This window comes from Scardinius erythrophthalmus (genome assembly GCF_964197995.2).
Source record: "Scardinius erythrophthalmus genome assembly, chromosome: 5".
NCBI lineage: Eukaryota > Metazoa > Chordata > Actinopteri > Cypriniformes > Leuciscidae > Scardinius > Scardinius erythrophthalmus.
Genome location: NC_138225.1, coordinates 13,744,875 through 13,759,893, shown reverse-complemented (window position 1 = coordinate 13,759,893; position 15,019 = coordinate 13,744,875). Strand labels below are relative to the sequence as shown.

General features: G+C 37.2%; 1 protein-coding gene across 3 annotated transcripts; it reads right to left on the bottom strand.

Moving 5' to 3' along the window:
- Positions 1-360: 360 nt before the first annotated feature.
- Positions 361-14,749, bottom strand: cds2 (CDP-diacylglycerol synthase (phosphatidate cytidylyltransferase) 2). Of its 3 annotated transcripts, none has more exons than XM_081365964.1 (13): positions 14,602-14,749; positions 10,227-10,366; positions 9,890-9,986; positions 8,338-8,435; positions 7,162-7,301; positions 6,177-6,235; positions 5,075-5,157; positions 4,818-4,905; positions 4,404-4,472; positions 3,296-3,448; positions 2,854-2,973; positions 2,542-2,645; positions 361-1,567 (listed from the first exon to the last, which is right to left on the bottom strand). In XM_081365964.1, exons 1-13 carry the CDS (start codon positions 14,665-14,667, stop codon positions 1,435-1,437), a joined length of 1,350 nt encoding a protein of 449 aa, XP_081222090.1. In that variant the 5' UTR covers positions 14,668-14,749; the 3' UTR covers positions 361-1,434. The 3 variants fall into 3 exon arrangements, with proteins under 3 accessions (XP_081222090.1, XP_081222091.1, XP_081222092.1); XM_081365965.1 differs by lacking the exon at positions 14,602-14,749 and adding an exon at positions 14,064-14,398; XM_081365966.1 differs by lacking the exon at positions 14,602-14,749 and adding an exon at positions 11,180-11,644.
- Between the last annotated feature and the right edge of the window lie 270 nt (positions 14,750-15,019).

The following is a 15,019-nucleotide window of genomic DNA, read 5'->3' as shown; positions in this document are numbered from 1 at the left end:
GTATCTATCACTGGAAACTCAGATAATAAGCTGCCTATTTATCGCTCAAGATCTCTGGGTATAGAAATGTTTTTTAAACTGAAAAACAAGATTAAAGTTTGCCCAAGTTTAAATAGCTTATCCATCTTAACAGGTCTGAAAGTATGTGCTCATTTATCTTTAGTGATGATATCAATGGACCGCACATACAGACTAACCTGAGCCCATTACAACCTCATATGTTATTGTAGCATTACTGTGCTCTACTTTTTTAAAGCTGCTCAATGACACCCTTTTAAAAGTAAATAAATATTGCTTATGGCACTTGTTAATGATCAACATGTATTAGTGGAGAATAAAATACCTTAAGAAAGACACAGAATAGTTCTGACCCTTTATCCATGAGTTTACACAGTAGGTGAAGGTAAAATCAAAACAGATGGAACAGAAATAGACTGTCTCATGCAGTGAAAATGGTACAAAATGGTTCATATGAAATGCATTTAAAACCAAAACAGTCATTGAGATTTGATGGCCCAACCTGATCCTTAACTTTAAGCATGTAACTGTTCACAAACAAACACAAACACACACAGAAAACTCGTTTAGGCTTGACAAAGATTAGCTAGTAACTGCTCAGTGACAATTGAACATTGGGGGAAAGAATCTAGAAATGAACAACAATTCTTGAACATTCAGTGTGAAATGTCTTCCTGTCAAACACTGAATAATGAAATCTGAATCTTCTCCGTACTGTACCTTCAGGAAGTACAGTATACGTATATTCCCACACATCTGAACTGTAACAGTCACCACCTATCGGGCTGAAGCACATCTTTGATTTCAATGACCATATTGCTTTTAAATATAATGTTACAACAATGTCAAAACCCAAGATCAGGGAAAGAAACATGAATTTACGGCACTCTGCAGTGGAAATTCAAACTTGACGATGGCGTATGGAAACACCCGTTAGCACAACAACAAAAAACATGAACAAAGGCTAGCCTGAGGTTGAAATGACAGTGTGATGAGCAGTGCATTAAAACAAATAAAACATAAACATTATAAAATATTCAGACAATCTATAGGTACGGAACATTTGTGCACAAGTGGAATTGTACGACTGTAACAATAAATGTCAACGTCTTCTCAATATATATAATATTCTTTTGTGGCATAAAAGATAAACATAAAACGTTCACAAAAAAAATTAAATGACAAGCAAAAACACTGATTTGTACACGCACGCACGCACTCACTCACTCACTCTTTCTCGCAAACACACTGAAAATGGAATGACCCAAGGTTGTAGTTCAGTTTCCCGTTGTTTCCCTTCCTATGTTACTCGTCTCATCTCCCACTTGTATTCACGCCTGGATCTGTTTCCGTTGCACTCTCCTCCCTCTATCTATGGCTCACTCCGGTGGGATGTCCCTAGGGTGGTCCGAAAAGTTAGGCTGCTTCTTCTAGGGCAGGAAGCAGGCCTTTCTCTGTCAGATGAGCCTTGAGCGAGTTGAAGATGTGGAGCTGTTGGTCTAGTCTCAAAGCAAGAAGCTGTTGGATGACCTTAGAGGGGTTTGGCCCTCTAAAAGAGAGGAAATTTCAAAGCAAACTGTTTTTATGCTCTGGAAACACTGACATGATTAAAGATTACTCTGATTGTAAATAACAATGCATGATTATATTAGTCTTTGAAAAACAAACACTAAACCTAACAAGGAACTTGCTTGATAAAATGATAGTGCATTAATGTCTGCCCACTTTTTTAGCAGTTTTGGTTACAGAAGTATTTTTTCCATTCTTTTTTCCCATAGGGATTTAAAAAAAATACTTTGTTAAAGCATTATAAACCATGAACTAAGCCAGCCAGGTATGTGGTGAATCACAACATTACAAAAAAAATGTATTTAAAGTATTCAAAAAATCAGACAAAACGTATTTTGACAGCATAGCAAGACTGATAATATCATTAGCAGTGCTTTATGGGAGAGGGTGTTCCCTGGAAGCTCTTTGGGTGAGATTTGTTCGTTCAGACTGATTGGTGGAATTTTCTGTATAGCATCATGGGTAATGTAGTTTTTTCACCTTGAATTCAGCTGTTAAACACTATTATTTTAAAAATAAGTTAAAAAGCATATACCATTGATTAACAATGTTACAAAAGATTTATATTTTAAATAAATGCTGTTCTTCTGAACTTTCTATTTATTAAATAATCTTAAAAATGTAATACTTCCCTCAAAAATATTAAGCAGCACAACTACTTTCAACACTGATAATAAGAAATGTTTCTTGAGCAGCAAATCAGCATATTAGAATGATTTCTGAAGGATCATGTGACTCTGAAGACTGTAATTGAGTAATGACGCTGGAAATTCAGCTTTGCCATCACAGGAATAAATTACATTTTAAAATATATCAAAAATAAAAAGCAATTATTGAAATTGTAATAATATTTTACAATTTTACTGTTTTTATGCATTGATGAGCACAAGAGACTTGTTTAAAAGAAAAAACCCAAAGTTTTGAACGGTAGTGTATAAATAATAACAGTCCTACCTGATGAAGCTGGCGATGTAAACATTTACAAATGTGGCCATGAGGTACTGACAGTCGAAGCGGTCCATGATTCCTCCATGACCAGGAATGGTGTTTGCAAAGTCCTGCAGAGATAAACAACACAGAGAAGGTAAGACCAGAGTGTTGAACACATGACAGGAAACGGTTCATGTAGTCTGATCTACACTGTATCTCATCTAAATGGGCCTTTCCATTTAAGATGCCATGTAGTGAAGAAAGCTGTAGTTAAGCGTTTTAAGACTGAATCAGTTTCAGATCTGTATGATCTGTGGGTGGACAAATTACACCTACCTTGATTTTGAAGGCCCTTTTGAAGCCGCTGGCAAAAAAGCCTCCAAAAGGTCCCATGATGGAGGCAAAGCTAGACAGGGCAATGCTGTGGATTTGGAAAGGGTACAGCTTTACTGTGGTCTAAGAAGAAAATGGGAGAGAGATGGAAATGTGTTAGACACTGACTTTACTTGGATGCATTTTCAAAATAAGTAACACTTGAAGGATTTGAGTTGCTTTTGTTTAAATCATTGTGTTTTTGTGGTCCAAAGAATAGTGAAGCAGAGCTGTGACAGATTCATAGTGAGTGGAGAGTCAGCAGATGGCTGTGTCTGAGCAACTGGTAAACACAGGCACAAAAAAACGAGAGAGAGAGAGAGAGAGAAGGAGAGGACAGACCAAATAAGAGACATGAGGAGTAAGTGTCTAACAGATTGTGTACTTGTGAGTGTGTGTGTTTTACCCAGCCCGTGATGGACTGAAGTACAGTCGGCAGGCCGTAGCTCTGAAGCTGGAAGAGTTCAGATGGCTCACAGTCCACTGTGAATCTGTTGGAGTCGTTGTTAAACTCAACCGGGCACACAAAGTAGCTGTAACCTGCCATCACATACGACAGCTGGAGAAGAGGAGAAAGGTATTCGTTATTTTTCAGATGCATCTCATTAACGTCTTAAAGGTGCAGTTTGTTATTTGTCAAAATCGTTTCTGAACATTGTTAATATTTGAAATCAACCCAAACAAACACACCCCTCTTCATTGCTCCCCCTTCAATCCTAACCACCCTGCTCTGAGTCTGTCTCGAGGCGAGTGCACTGACAAGGACGCAAAACAGTAAACACTGCATTCTCTAGCAGTCATCAGCCTGCGCAACTCTCACTAGCAGGCCTCTGTTACACACGCAATGCAAGAGTGGATGTCTATATACCGTAGCAGAAGCGCAACAAAACAATGCTTCAATATAAATAAAGTGAATATGATGAACGAACGACAAGCACAATTTTTTTACATACATACACAAGAGTAAATACAAACAAGAGTTCATTGTTTGTTGCCAACAGCACAGCAGCTCCAGACAAACAATGACACTCAAACCCAGTGTTACTCACGTATTCGGCTAATCAAAGAAACGTCTGTTTTCAGGCCTTCCAGCTTAGCTCTCTTCAGTGCTGAAAAGCTTTTCCAATGTTAACATGGGTCCTAAAGCTCTTTCCTGATAATAACCCTTCATTTTCCAGTGATATTCTTAAGAGCTTTTCTCTTTTGTAATGTCTCTCAGCCATCTCTTACTCTCAAATCTCCCTCTTGCCCGTTCTCTCTCCTCCACTGTCATACGCCCCCTAATGCTGATTGGCTACACGTTGTTTGTTGTGTCGGTCCAACCAACTTCCAAACAGTGTTTTTCAAATATTGCTTACCCCACCTTTAAGTACAAAGGTAAAGGAGGAACTTCATCAGCCTATTCCAAGGCATCAATAAAGGCAATTTTCATTCTTACATCTCCAAAGTTTCCAAATCTACATAAAACATTCAGTAAAGACCAGAAGAAGAACAGGAAGAAGGTTATTACTCACTAGGATTCCAAAAACAATAGTGGAGAAGAAGCCACCGATAAACCCCTCCCACGTCTTCTTAGGAGACAACTGCAAAGAAACATCAGCATTAAGAGAACTGTACTAACAATAAATGTACATTGCACAGAAGCCACAGAAAGTATTTAGGCCACACTCATAAATGCATGAATGTTACTGTATTAGACAAAAATACAAATAAATAAAAGCAACTGGTATTTTAAAAAAAGCACACTTTCAAGCAAAACATTCTAGAAAAATAAGTTTGTTGGTTTTTACATAAAACTGCACATATGCTGTTCAGACTTAAGCATTTGGTTAAGTATTATACAGCCATTTTATTATTATTAAGACGTAATGAATATTTGATTTTTAAATAATATGGGATAATTAATTTGGGATGTCAAAAACACAAACCTTGATGAGAGGGGTGCGACCGAAAAAGAAGCCAAACATATAAGCCATGATGTCATTACAGATAACACAGGAGATGGGAACAATGAACCTGCGCACACAGAAACAGATTACTTTATACAAACAGATCACCTACACCACAAAATCAACTGTACTGTTTCCAATATTCTAGGATGTCATAGGATTTTAAAGTTTAAATGTTTAAATTTGTAAAATGGTGTTTGATAGTGGTAATGGTAAAACAGGAGGCATCATCTTACCAGATCATCCCCTCAAACAGGTTATGAATGATTAAGTGGGACTGAGTCACCACAATGAGCAAGGTCACATGAGTCCAACCGAACTGGGGAGAGAGAAAGACGGGATGAATAGCTCATTCACTTCAAATCTGGGACAAAAGGCAGTTCTATAACAAGGAAAAGATAGGAAACGTGTAGGGTCTGTGGCCACGATTAATATCAGCAAACATATCATGCAGGCTGACATGCATGACGAATACATATGTAGTCTATGTAAATATGTAAGCAAGTGAATGCAAAAAAAAGTACACTGAATTTCCTCTACGGGTGCTTTCACACCTGAGCGTTTGTTTCGGAATCTGGTATGTTTTCTCCCTTGGTTCGGTTCGTTTAGGCATATGTGAACACGGCAATCGCGCTCATATCCGCACCAAAATGAACTCTGGGCCGGTTCGCTTGAGGTGCGAAAGCAATCCGACCCAACGGACCAACGAACCAAATGGTTCGGATTCTATGAGTGAGCACATTAGTTGTCACAGTTGAAAACTAAAAGAGCACCTCTTCATCTTAAAATGTTGAGTAATTGCGCTTCTCCGTGCAAGAATGCTGTCCCTATAAAGCCTTGATTCCTGCTCTAGCTGCATTATAACATTCACATAGTGTCTGTGTGTGTCTTGACAATGTTAACCTCTAGACAGCGCTGGGAGATCCAGAGAGAGCGTGTTTAAATTTGCTGTGGTATTAATATGAATGTAGTATATAATTTACCAGCGGGAATGGCGGCTACATTCGTATAGTGTTTGCGTGTGTCTCGACAGTTACAGATAAAACCACATTAAGCTCATGGAGCGAGCTTGCCAATCATCTAGACAGATGAAGCAGAGGAAACTCTGACTAATAAGAGGACAGTTGTACTTGCATGTGACTTGCACAAACACATTTTGGTACGCTTTGAAAGATTGTCTTATGAAAGCGAACAAAACCAAGAAGAAAATGCAACATTGTAACAAATTAAGTCCGTTCTGGAACAAAACAAACGATATAGGTGTGAAAACGCCCTAAGGAAGTCTAAGGAGTCGAACCTGTAGAACAGACTTAATGCCACATCAACACACTCACTCACCATGTAGAACTGCAGGCGATAGTGTTTTTTCACCAGGCTCAGAACAAACATGCAGAACCCTGGACAAGAAACAGACATCTGTTAAAACAGACAGTTCCACCAATGCCATCACCACATGTCTAAGCAACTATTTTTAGCCAGTCACACTGTTACTAATTATGCCCTGTTTGAAAGGATGCAGAGAGTATAAAACCACCACGCTAAAAAGGCAATCTGAAACTACATAAATTAAGAATCTGAAGTACATGGAAGGTTTATACATTTTTTAACACTCTGTACAAATTGATAAAAGGAACTTTGATTATTTGGCTTACTTTTGGACCATTTATGGCAAGGTAAGACATGATTTGTCTCAAGCAAGAGTGAGCACAGTTCAGCTATTACAAATGAATACAGCACATTATGTATTCATTTGTACTGGGCATTATGCAATAAAATAAAAAACAAGCAATACATAAAAGTAACTGAAGTGATGTTCCACAAGGAGATCAGGTCTATTTATGAATAAGCTGTTTTAGAAGGTGATTTTCCATCCATATCTTTCTAGCCTGAATTTAATCATTCACAATTTTTACTTTTTTTCCTGCTTCAATAAGCATTGTTTGATTGTCTGTTTAAACTGTTATTTTTAACAAAACGTTTTTGTATTTAAAATAGAAAAAAAAAAATAGCATTATGTTGCTTTTAGCTCAGGAGGAAATCTGGTGTCTTATAAGAGAAAATGAGCGAGGGGTGCACAGACAGGCAGAGAGCCTAACCACATCCTGGATGACATGAACTTCCTACCTATGAAAAAAAAAAAAAAAAAAACGCTCCAAAACACGTAAGTAAATCACCACGTCTGCATTCGAACTGGTAATATAAAGCATGTCTGCATCTGACTTTGCCTTCAGCACTCTGTGTGGAAAAGTTGAGAAGTAACTGATAACTAATAGTTCTAAAAGTACTAAAAGTACCATGCTTGTGTAACAGAGAAGGTTCTGACCTGTGAGGTACAGGGCGAATGAAATGAAACGATGGTATTTGCTGAGGATGCGTAGAGGCTCCTCCCTCTGCACCAGACTGAAGAAATAATCCGTCACCGTTTCCCCATAGAAGAAGTAGTTCACACACAACAGGAAGTACCTGACAAAAACCGTTACAATCTGCAGTTAGGCATCATTATCATTATGACAAATGCCTTTCACATGCAATCATTAAATCAAAGTGTTTCTAATGCTTGTGAAAGCAATAATAATGTGCCCATTTGATAGCAAAAGAAGATGAAAGAAATGGTCAGAGTTTAGCTGATCTTCAGCCTGACTAGGATTGTGACCTCATGGAAGAACGGTGTGTTAGGCTACACACAGCAGGACTAATGTAGAGAAATGGTTTTACTCATATCTGATTTGCCAGATAACTAATCTACAAAATCTTAAAACAAGTTCAAAGAAAAGTTCACCAGTCTTTTAAACAGGAAGAATCACACAAATGTCATACTTCACCCCAAAATAGAAATAAGAAAGCTATTTTGCATAAAGGAATTAAAGACTAGGTTTAGGTGTTTTTTGTTTGTTTGTTTTTTGCATAGCATTGCATCCCTACATCTTACATTTTCAATAATCCAATGTAATAAAATTAATTATAAAGCTATTTAAACTGTAAAAGTAAATCCTTGGTTTAAACCTCAAGTTGTTGCTGAACAACAGAATAAAGAAATTCATACAGGTTTGGAACAACTTGAGGGTGAGTAAATGATGGCAGAATTTTCATTTTTGGGTGAACTATCGCATTAAAACTGACATTTTGCATCAAGTGAATGACAGTTTTGCCAGATTTAAAAAATGTTTCAACCCAACACAACCCTGCATTTTGCAACTTTTAAAGGCGTTCGGTGGGATTTTCACATTAATAAAACATGGTGAATCTTTCCTGCAACATTTGAAACAACTAAAGTTAGACTAAAGTTTAAATGCGGCCTACATCAGAGTGAATTTCTCATACCTCTATACAGCTGGTGATAGCATGTATAGCTGGATGAATAAACAAGCGCAGTGGTTACTAATTCAACTAATTCATCTATATAGTGATAGATAATGAGAGCAGGGAGAGAGGGAGAGACAATGAAGTGTGAAAATGAAGGTGGCAGGTGTGTGTCGCAGGTGTGTGTCGCAGGTCTCACCAGCTTAGTGTTCTGAACCAGGGCAGGTGGTAAGAGTGATACACACTGTAACCAATTGTGATGATCTCCTGGAAGCACTTAATCTGAACGCACATCACCTGTGGAAGACACAGAGGACAAGAATAAAAAAATACTCGAGTGTCTACTGTCTAGCTGTTTTTGAAAGCAAGAATGCATCTTGTGTGTGTGTATATAAGTCTTCAATTGGCAGTAAATAAAGCTTATTGTAAATATTATATGCAGGCCCATATAATTTATTAGCCATTATTAAAAATTAAACATCATCATGCATATGCACTGTCTATTAAATTTGGATAATTAATGTGCATAATCTTTTCCACCTATTTTTGGATTTTAGATTATGTTGCACCTACTAGAGCTAGTATAGTGGTATCTATAATATTTATTTATTTAGTTTATAATATTTAACATTTTTATATTTTCACTTGCTTATGTTTCAAAGTTTTTCATCTAATATGTATATTTTATTTTTTAAATATATATAAAAATACTATTTAACAATAATGATAATAACAATAAATATATATTTAAATGGTAAGAAAAGATTTATTCAAGAGTACTTGCTTGCTTAAAACAGAGGTCCCAACTATTCGGCTTTGTAAAGTACTCACCTAAAAATGAATAATTATTCATATTTTATATTATTGATTAAAATGTTATGAAGCCTAAATGCATCACAACATTGATTTGACATTAAAAAAGAACTACTGATTTGAGCCTGTACATGATAGTATAGATTTTAATAGGTAGCAGCTATAACATAAAAAATCATATCGGCTATAATATCTGTAACAGCCAGATCGTGAATCAAAGTGGACACTTATTATTCAGAGAGGCCTCATAAGCACATCTGCAGGCCTGATTCAACAGCTCAGAAGAGTAATAATGTTTAATAATGTTAACCAAATAATCAACATCAATGCTCATCTGTCATGTGCAAAAAAACACCAAAGAGACAATATCTCAACATTAATTGGTTTATGACTCTCCTATGAAACATTATCAGCGGTTATAACTAGATTTTTCCATAACCTGGAATCTAGCAGCCTCCATTATTTCCCATAAGTGTCATCAACTCTAGAAGACCATGACTCCAGAAAATATTGGAGATTTTATTGGAGATTTTATTATTATCTATTGGAGATGATTGGTGATTTTAGAAATTACCAGCACAATTTTCTTAAGATGTTCCCTATAATGTATTATAAATGTCTCTATTTGCATATGCACCATAGACTTCATCTATTCTTAGCAATTTGTCTGTGTCGTGCTTATCAGGTTTGTTATCAGACTAATGAAAGTGTAAATGCAACCAATATACAAAAGAGATTTGACTGTAGGCAGGAGGCAGTTGAGACTAGACACAAATTAGCCATGTGAAAATAAACACCAAACTTTGATGCTGCATTTGGAAGATTCAAAACTAGCTGTTTTTTCTCTAAAAATATGGCATCTGAGCAGCTTGTTTTTCTCAAGTATTAAGTGGCCATGTCCCTTGGTATCTTCAACAACAGGTAGAGAAGATACTCACAATCATCATCAGCACTATCGGACCCAAATAAATAATGAAAAAGAAGAAGGAGATCATAGCCAGAGTTAGGATGCCCCTCACCCACCAGTTCCTCCATCTGCAAGCGAGACAAACACATTAGCGCAAAGCATATTGGGTGGAAATATAATCTTCCTAATGCAAGGACTAAAAGCTCTGGTGGCCTTTTGGTTGAATGAATCATCTGGTGTTCACAACAACATACCAATAATCCGCTCTGGAGTAAGACACTTTTTAAATTACATGACATGCAAATACATTGTAATTTACTAAAGAGTCATGTTAATTTTATTTCAATTGTTGATTTAGACACGTTTACCGTGAGGAAAGGCCTGAGAGGGCTTTGTTGAGAACTTCTGGTGTGTCATCGGCAGAAACAGGAACCTCAGGAACCCCAGAATCTGATTTGGTCTCATTATCTGAGGCTCCATCTCTCTCCTTGCCCTCAGTCTCAGAACCCTGGAAATGGTTGGAGAGAAAACAAAAACAAATAAAGAACAGATGAATTCATTATTTGTTCATTAGCAAAGAATCTCGCAGTACCATTCAAAAATTTGTGGTCAGTAAGATTTTTAATACTTTTATTTTGCAAGGATGCAACTGGTCAAAAGTGACAGCAAGAAATCTCCATTTCAAATAAATATTCTTCTGAACATTCTAGTATTCATCAAAGAATCAAAATCTATCACTGTCTTCACAAAACATATTATGCAGCACGTCCGTTTGCAACAATAAGAACGTTTTAATACTAAGAAATGTTTCTTGAGCATCAAATCAGCATATTAGAATGATTTCTGAAGGATCATGTGACACTGAAGACTGGAGTAATGATGCTGAAAATTCAGCTTTGCCATCACAGGAATAAATTCAAAATATGCTATATAAACATTTTCACAATATTACTGTTTTTACTATACTTCTGTTCAAATAAATGCAGCCTCTGTGAGCATAAAATACTTATTTCAAAACCATTTAAAAAAAACTACTGACCGACCCCAAACGTTTGAACTGTAGTTTATGAAGCACACAGGATGCGCTCATACTCTCGTCGATGGATCTTGCTGTGCTTTTTTTTTTTTTTCGGGATCATGATGTGCAAACAACTTTTGTAATGCCCTCAGTTTTATTGGGCCATTCACCCAATAAAACTGAGGCCATTTCAAATGTTGTTTGAAAGCATGAATTAAAGATAAACACAGACCCCACTTAATGTTTAGGCTATATAAGGCAGCATCTGTATCTAACAGGCCTGCGTGCACAATGACAAATTACCTGCCTTCATCACCATAGAAACAGGGTGTCATCATCAGATGGGGCCGCACCAGTTGCTCGAGCTGTTACGATTGTTCCAGAAACCTCTTTTTCTCTGCCTGACATAAGTAATTTGGATCTGGTTGCAAAGAACACCCTAAAGCTAACAGACACATATACGGCTGACACTCAACTGACAGCAAGAGCTACAGAAGGATCCAGGGTTTCCATGGAGATGGGCTACATCCTGATATTCAGGATGCCAGAGTTAAAAATACCCTCCCTTCTTTCCGCCCACCTCCTCCTCTTAAACGTCCTCCCACCGTCTGCAAATAACTCATCAGGAACTGAGGACATCCCACTCTTCCTAAGAGAGACATTTTCAATCTTCCTGCCAGATCGGGCCCTTGCTCATCTCAGAGTATGAGCAACACTTCGAAGAAATTGGCGGACAGCAGTCTCAGCCATCTGGAAATGTGGAATTCCCTGACAAACACAACATCAGTGACAATCTTCAAAAGAGAAGACTGATGTAAGCGTGTGTTAAATGCGTCACATTCATTCAAAACATAATGTGTGACGGTATCAAACCGGCTTTTCACTATCTCCGACATTGGATATGATTGTTGCATTTTTGCCCCTAGTGGCAGCTGCACTGAACTTTTTAAAACCGCAAAGTAGCCGATAACCTATGTATGTTCACAGTGGGAAAATTAACGTATGAATACATCCACACAAAACAAATGCCGCATAATCAACATAAATAATTACTTAACAAATATATAGTAATTATTTATAACAACCACACATTTACTTACAGTTTGAGATGTAGCTGTTGTCAGATACAATACAGCTCACAGGCATAATGCAAATGTATTTGCCCATGTGACATCACAAATCCAACAATATTTATTGTTTTTAAAGCTTGTCTAGCCACGAAAGTTCTTTCCCAACTGTTTATGTTCACTTAAACATAACCGACTGTCTTTACATTACATGAACATGAATACTCGACAAGTCATGCATTTTGACATAACTGTGACCGTTCGAGTGCAATAAGCCACGAAAGACAACTGAATTTGGGATCGCACGGTATCTGAGAGGCGCCTTTCTGTGCGCACGCTACGAGTGAGTATAAGACAGCGCGAGTCCCGGTTTTCTGCAGCTTATTGCGCTTAATAACTCTTTTTAACGTCAAGCAACGTTTTGAAGTAGCCTATTAAAATCATTCAGATATCGCGAGCCATTGAGATATGCATATCGTGATGTGTTTATTTGTGATATTTTGATATGTAGTGCAGCCCTAGTAAAAAGGCAGCTTAACTTCCTTGTACAATATAACACCAGGACATCCTCCTCCTAATTTCAGCGACATTCTTGTTTAACAGGTGCACAGCCACAGAACATTCCCTAAGCAAACAATTTACATTAGAATGGGCCGCACCAAAGAGCTCAGTGATTTTTCACGTGACACTGTCATAGTAAACCACTAGTAAAATGATTCGGTCTGCTGTGGAAGAATTTGACTACTTTGCACAAATACCAAATCTGAACCCATCAGAAGAACTGGAATGGCAACTGACAAAAGAGAAGCTGTTGCAGCAGCAAATTAACTATTAACAGGCATGGTTTTGAAATGAAATATTAATCAAGACAAGCACACATGGGTGAGGTGTCCCCATTTTTGACCATGTAGTATACTTCATCCTGAACTCAACAGGGACACAGTGGCTTTCTCTATTTCATTACAATGGCATAGTTTAGTCTAATGCAATAAATTCTGCAGGCCTCTCTCTCACCTCTCAAATGAATTCTTAAAATTCTTGAACTCGCACAGCAAAACAAATAGATATCTGTGTAATATCCTGGGAAATGTGTTAATAAACATTTTGATTGTGTGTGTGTGACCGACCATATCATAATTATTTTTGATTTGACCAATTTCAAATCATGATATGGTCAATTATGATTGATTAATCAATAATACTTTATACAAAGGGATAGTTTTTGGTCATCACCAACATTCTTTAAATTAAAATATCTTTCTTTTGTGTTCCACAGAAGAAAGAAAGTCATAGAGGTTTGGAACAACGTGGGTGAGTAAATTATTAAATAATTTTCATTTCTAGGGAAGACATCCTTTTGAAATTAAATGCAAATCTGAGAAGCAGGAAAATTATCCCCAAAAAATATGTAATGTTAGAATATGGAAGCAAAATAGGTTGGAAACTTTCATGCTGTCTTCAAAAACAAATACACAGATGCTAGACAGAAAAAAATATATGGTTATAGATTTGCCTGACTGCTGATATACAAATGCAGGCAGCACAAGGTTTAATTTGCATGATCCAGTATCTTAGTCTCAGTGCTCCAAAATTAATCTATTAATTTTAGCGTGATAGAGACCCGGTCACTAACCTAGCAAGCAAAGTTATAATTACACACGCTTAGGTTTTTCTTTCAACTCCAACAACCACTGTGTTGCCAGCCCTAAAGACAGAATGGGCTGTTGTGCTCATTTCATCTTTTGAAAGAAAAGTATTACAGAAATACAACAGGAGGAAGTTATATGGTGAACCACACAAACCCAATGACAAAAGAAATTGTTCACCAATGATACAGATAAAGTCAGTACAAGACAGTTTAGTTTACCCTAGAATTCCTTAAATTGTAGTTCTTTCAATAACATTATCACATCCTACAGACAAAACCTGCCCTTCAATACTCAATACAAAAAATAAATACAAATACACAGGAGCACAAATTAGCAAAGTATCCACAAATATTTACTATTAACTTAGGATAAGTAACTCAAATGAGTCTTCTTTATGAACTGTGATCTTGCTGTAAGGGTTGAGCCCATGCCTACAGGTCAAGGACTTTTGACACATGAATTTTGACTCACCCATCTGCCCATGTCTCTCTCATCCTCCATGTTTTCTACCTAAAAATGTCCACACAGTATGAAGATCAGTCCATGCACTCCAGATATCCTCTATCTCTGCTGAAAGAAAGCTTATCCAGAAGAGTTTAACCTCCCTGTCCTAAACTGAACAGTGCAGGGATTGTTCATGCCACTTAACTTCATTTCAGCAACATAGCACTGCAAGAAACACACTGGGGCCTGATAGGTGATGTGTTTTGTTTTGGGACACAAGCAGGAAACCTCGAGACCCCTGAAGATGCTTAGATTATCTACACGAGCTCTAACCTGCTATATTACACACAGACTCGTCAACGCTAGAAGAAAAAAACAAAACAATTATTTATCAAACCAGCACATTAAAGGTTGCTTTCGTGCTGTGATATGACACTTGCACGGGGGATCCAGAAACATAACGAGAAACCGTTTTTTCTCCTCTTTTTCCATGTATGACAGCATGTAGCTCATATGATAGCCATTACAACACACATCTCTCCACATCAGTCTCTTTATTTGGTACCTTATCCTCCGAGTGTTGATGCTGCAGATCTTTTTCCGTCGCTCCTCGGTGTCGTAAGTCTGTCATGGTGGGCTCGGTTTGTTGAAAATAAAGGCCCGATGAAGTAGCAATCTTCGGGGGTTGATGTTCGTTTTCAATGATTGTTATTGGGACTGGAGAAGGCGTGACTGCGCATGCGCGAACCAAAGGGAGAGTGTGGAGGATCGCCCTCTAGTGGCCAGTGTTGGGAAAACATGCAGATAAATGAATAGGATGGATGGACGATGCACATTTATGGATATTATTTTTTGCAGATTTTTGGATTTTATTTTAGATTAATTTATTTAGATTTGTAGAGTAAAATATTTATTTTTATTTCGAAGTGAAAAGTTATTATGCAAAGTAATAATTATTATAATTATTAATTATTATTTAATTC

What these genes read in the sequence shown, in the direction of transcription:
- cds2 (XM_081365964.1), bottom strand. Translation starts at nt 14,667, where the DNA reads ATGACAGACTTACGACACCGAGGAGCGACGGAAAAAGATCTGCAGCAT. An exon ending in TGGTTCAGAACACTAAGCTG is followed by an intron (nt 7,302 to 8,337) that starts GTGAGACCTGCG and finishes GGTTTTTGTCAG; the next exon opens with GTACTTCCTGTTGTGTGTGA. An exon ending in TTCAGTCCATCACGGGCTGG is followed by an intron (nt 2,974 to 3,295) that starts GTAAAACACACA and finishes TTTTCTTCTTAG; the next exon opens with ACCACAGTAAAGCTGTACCC.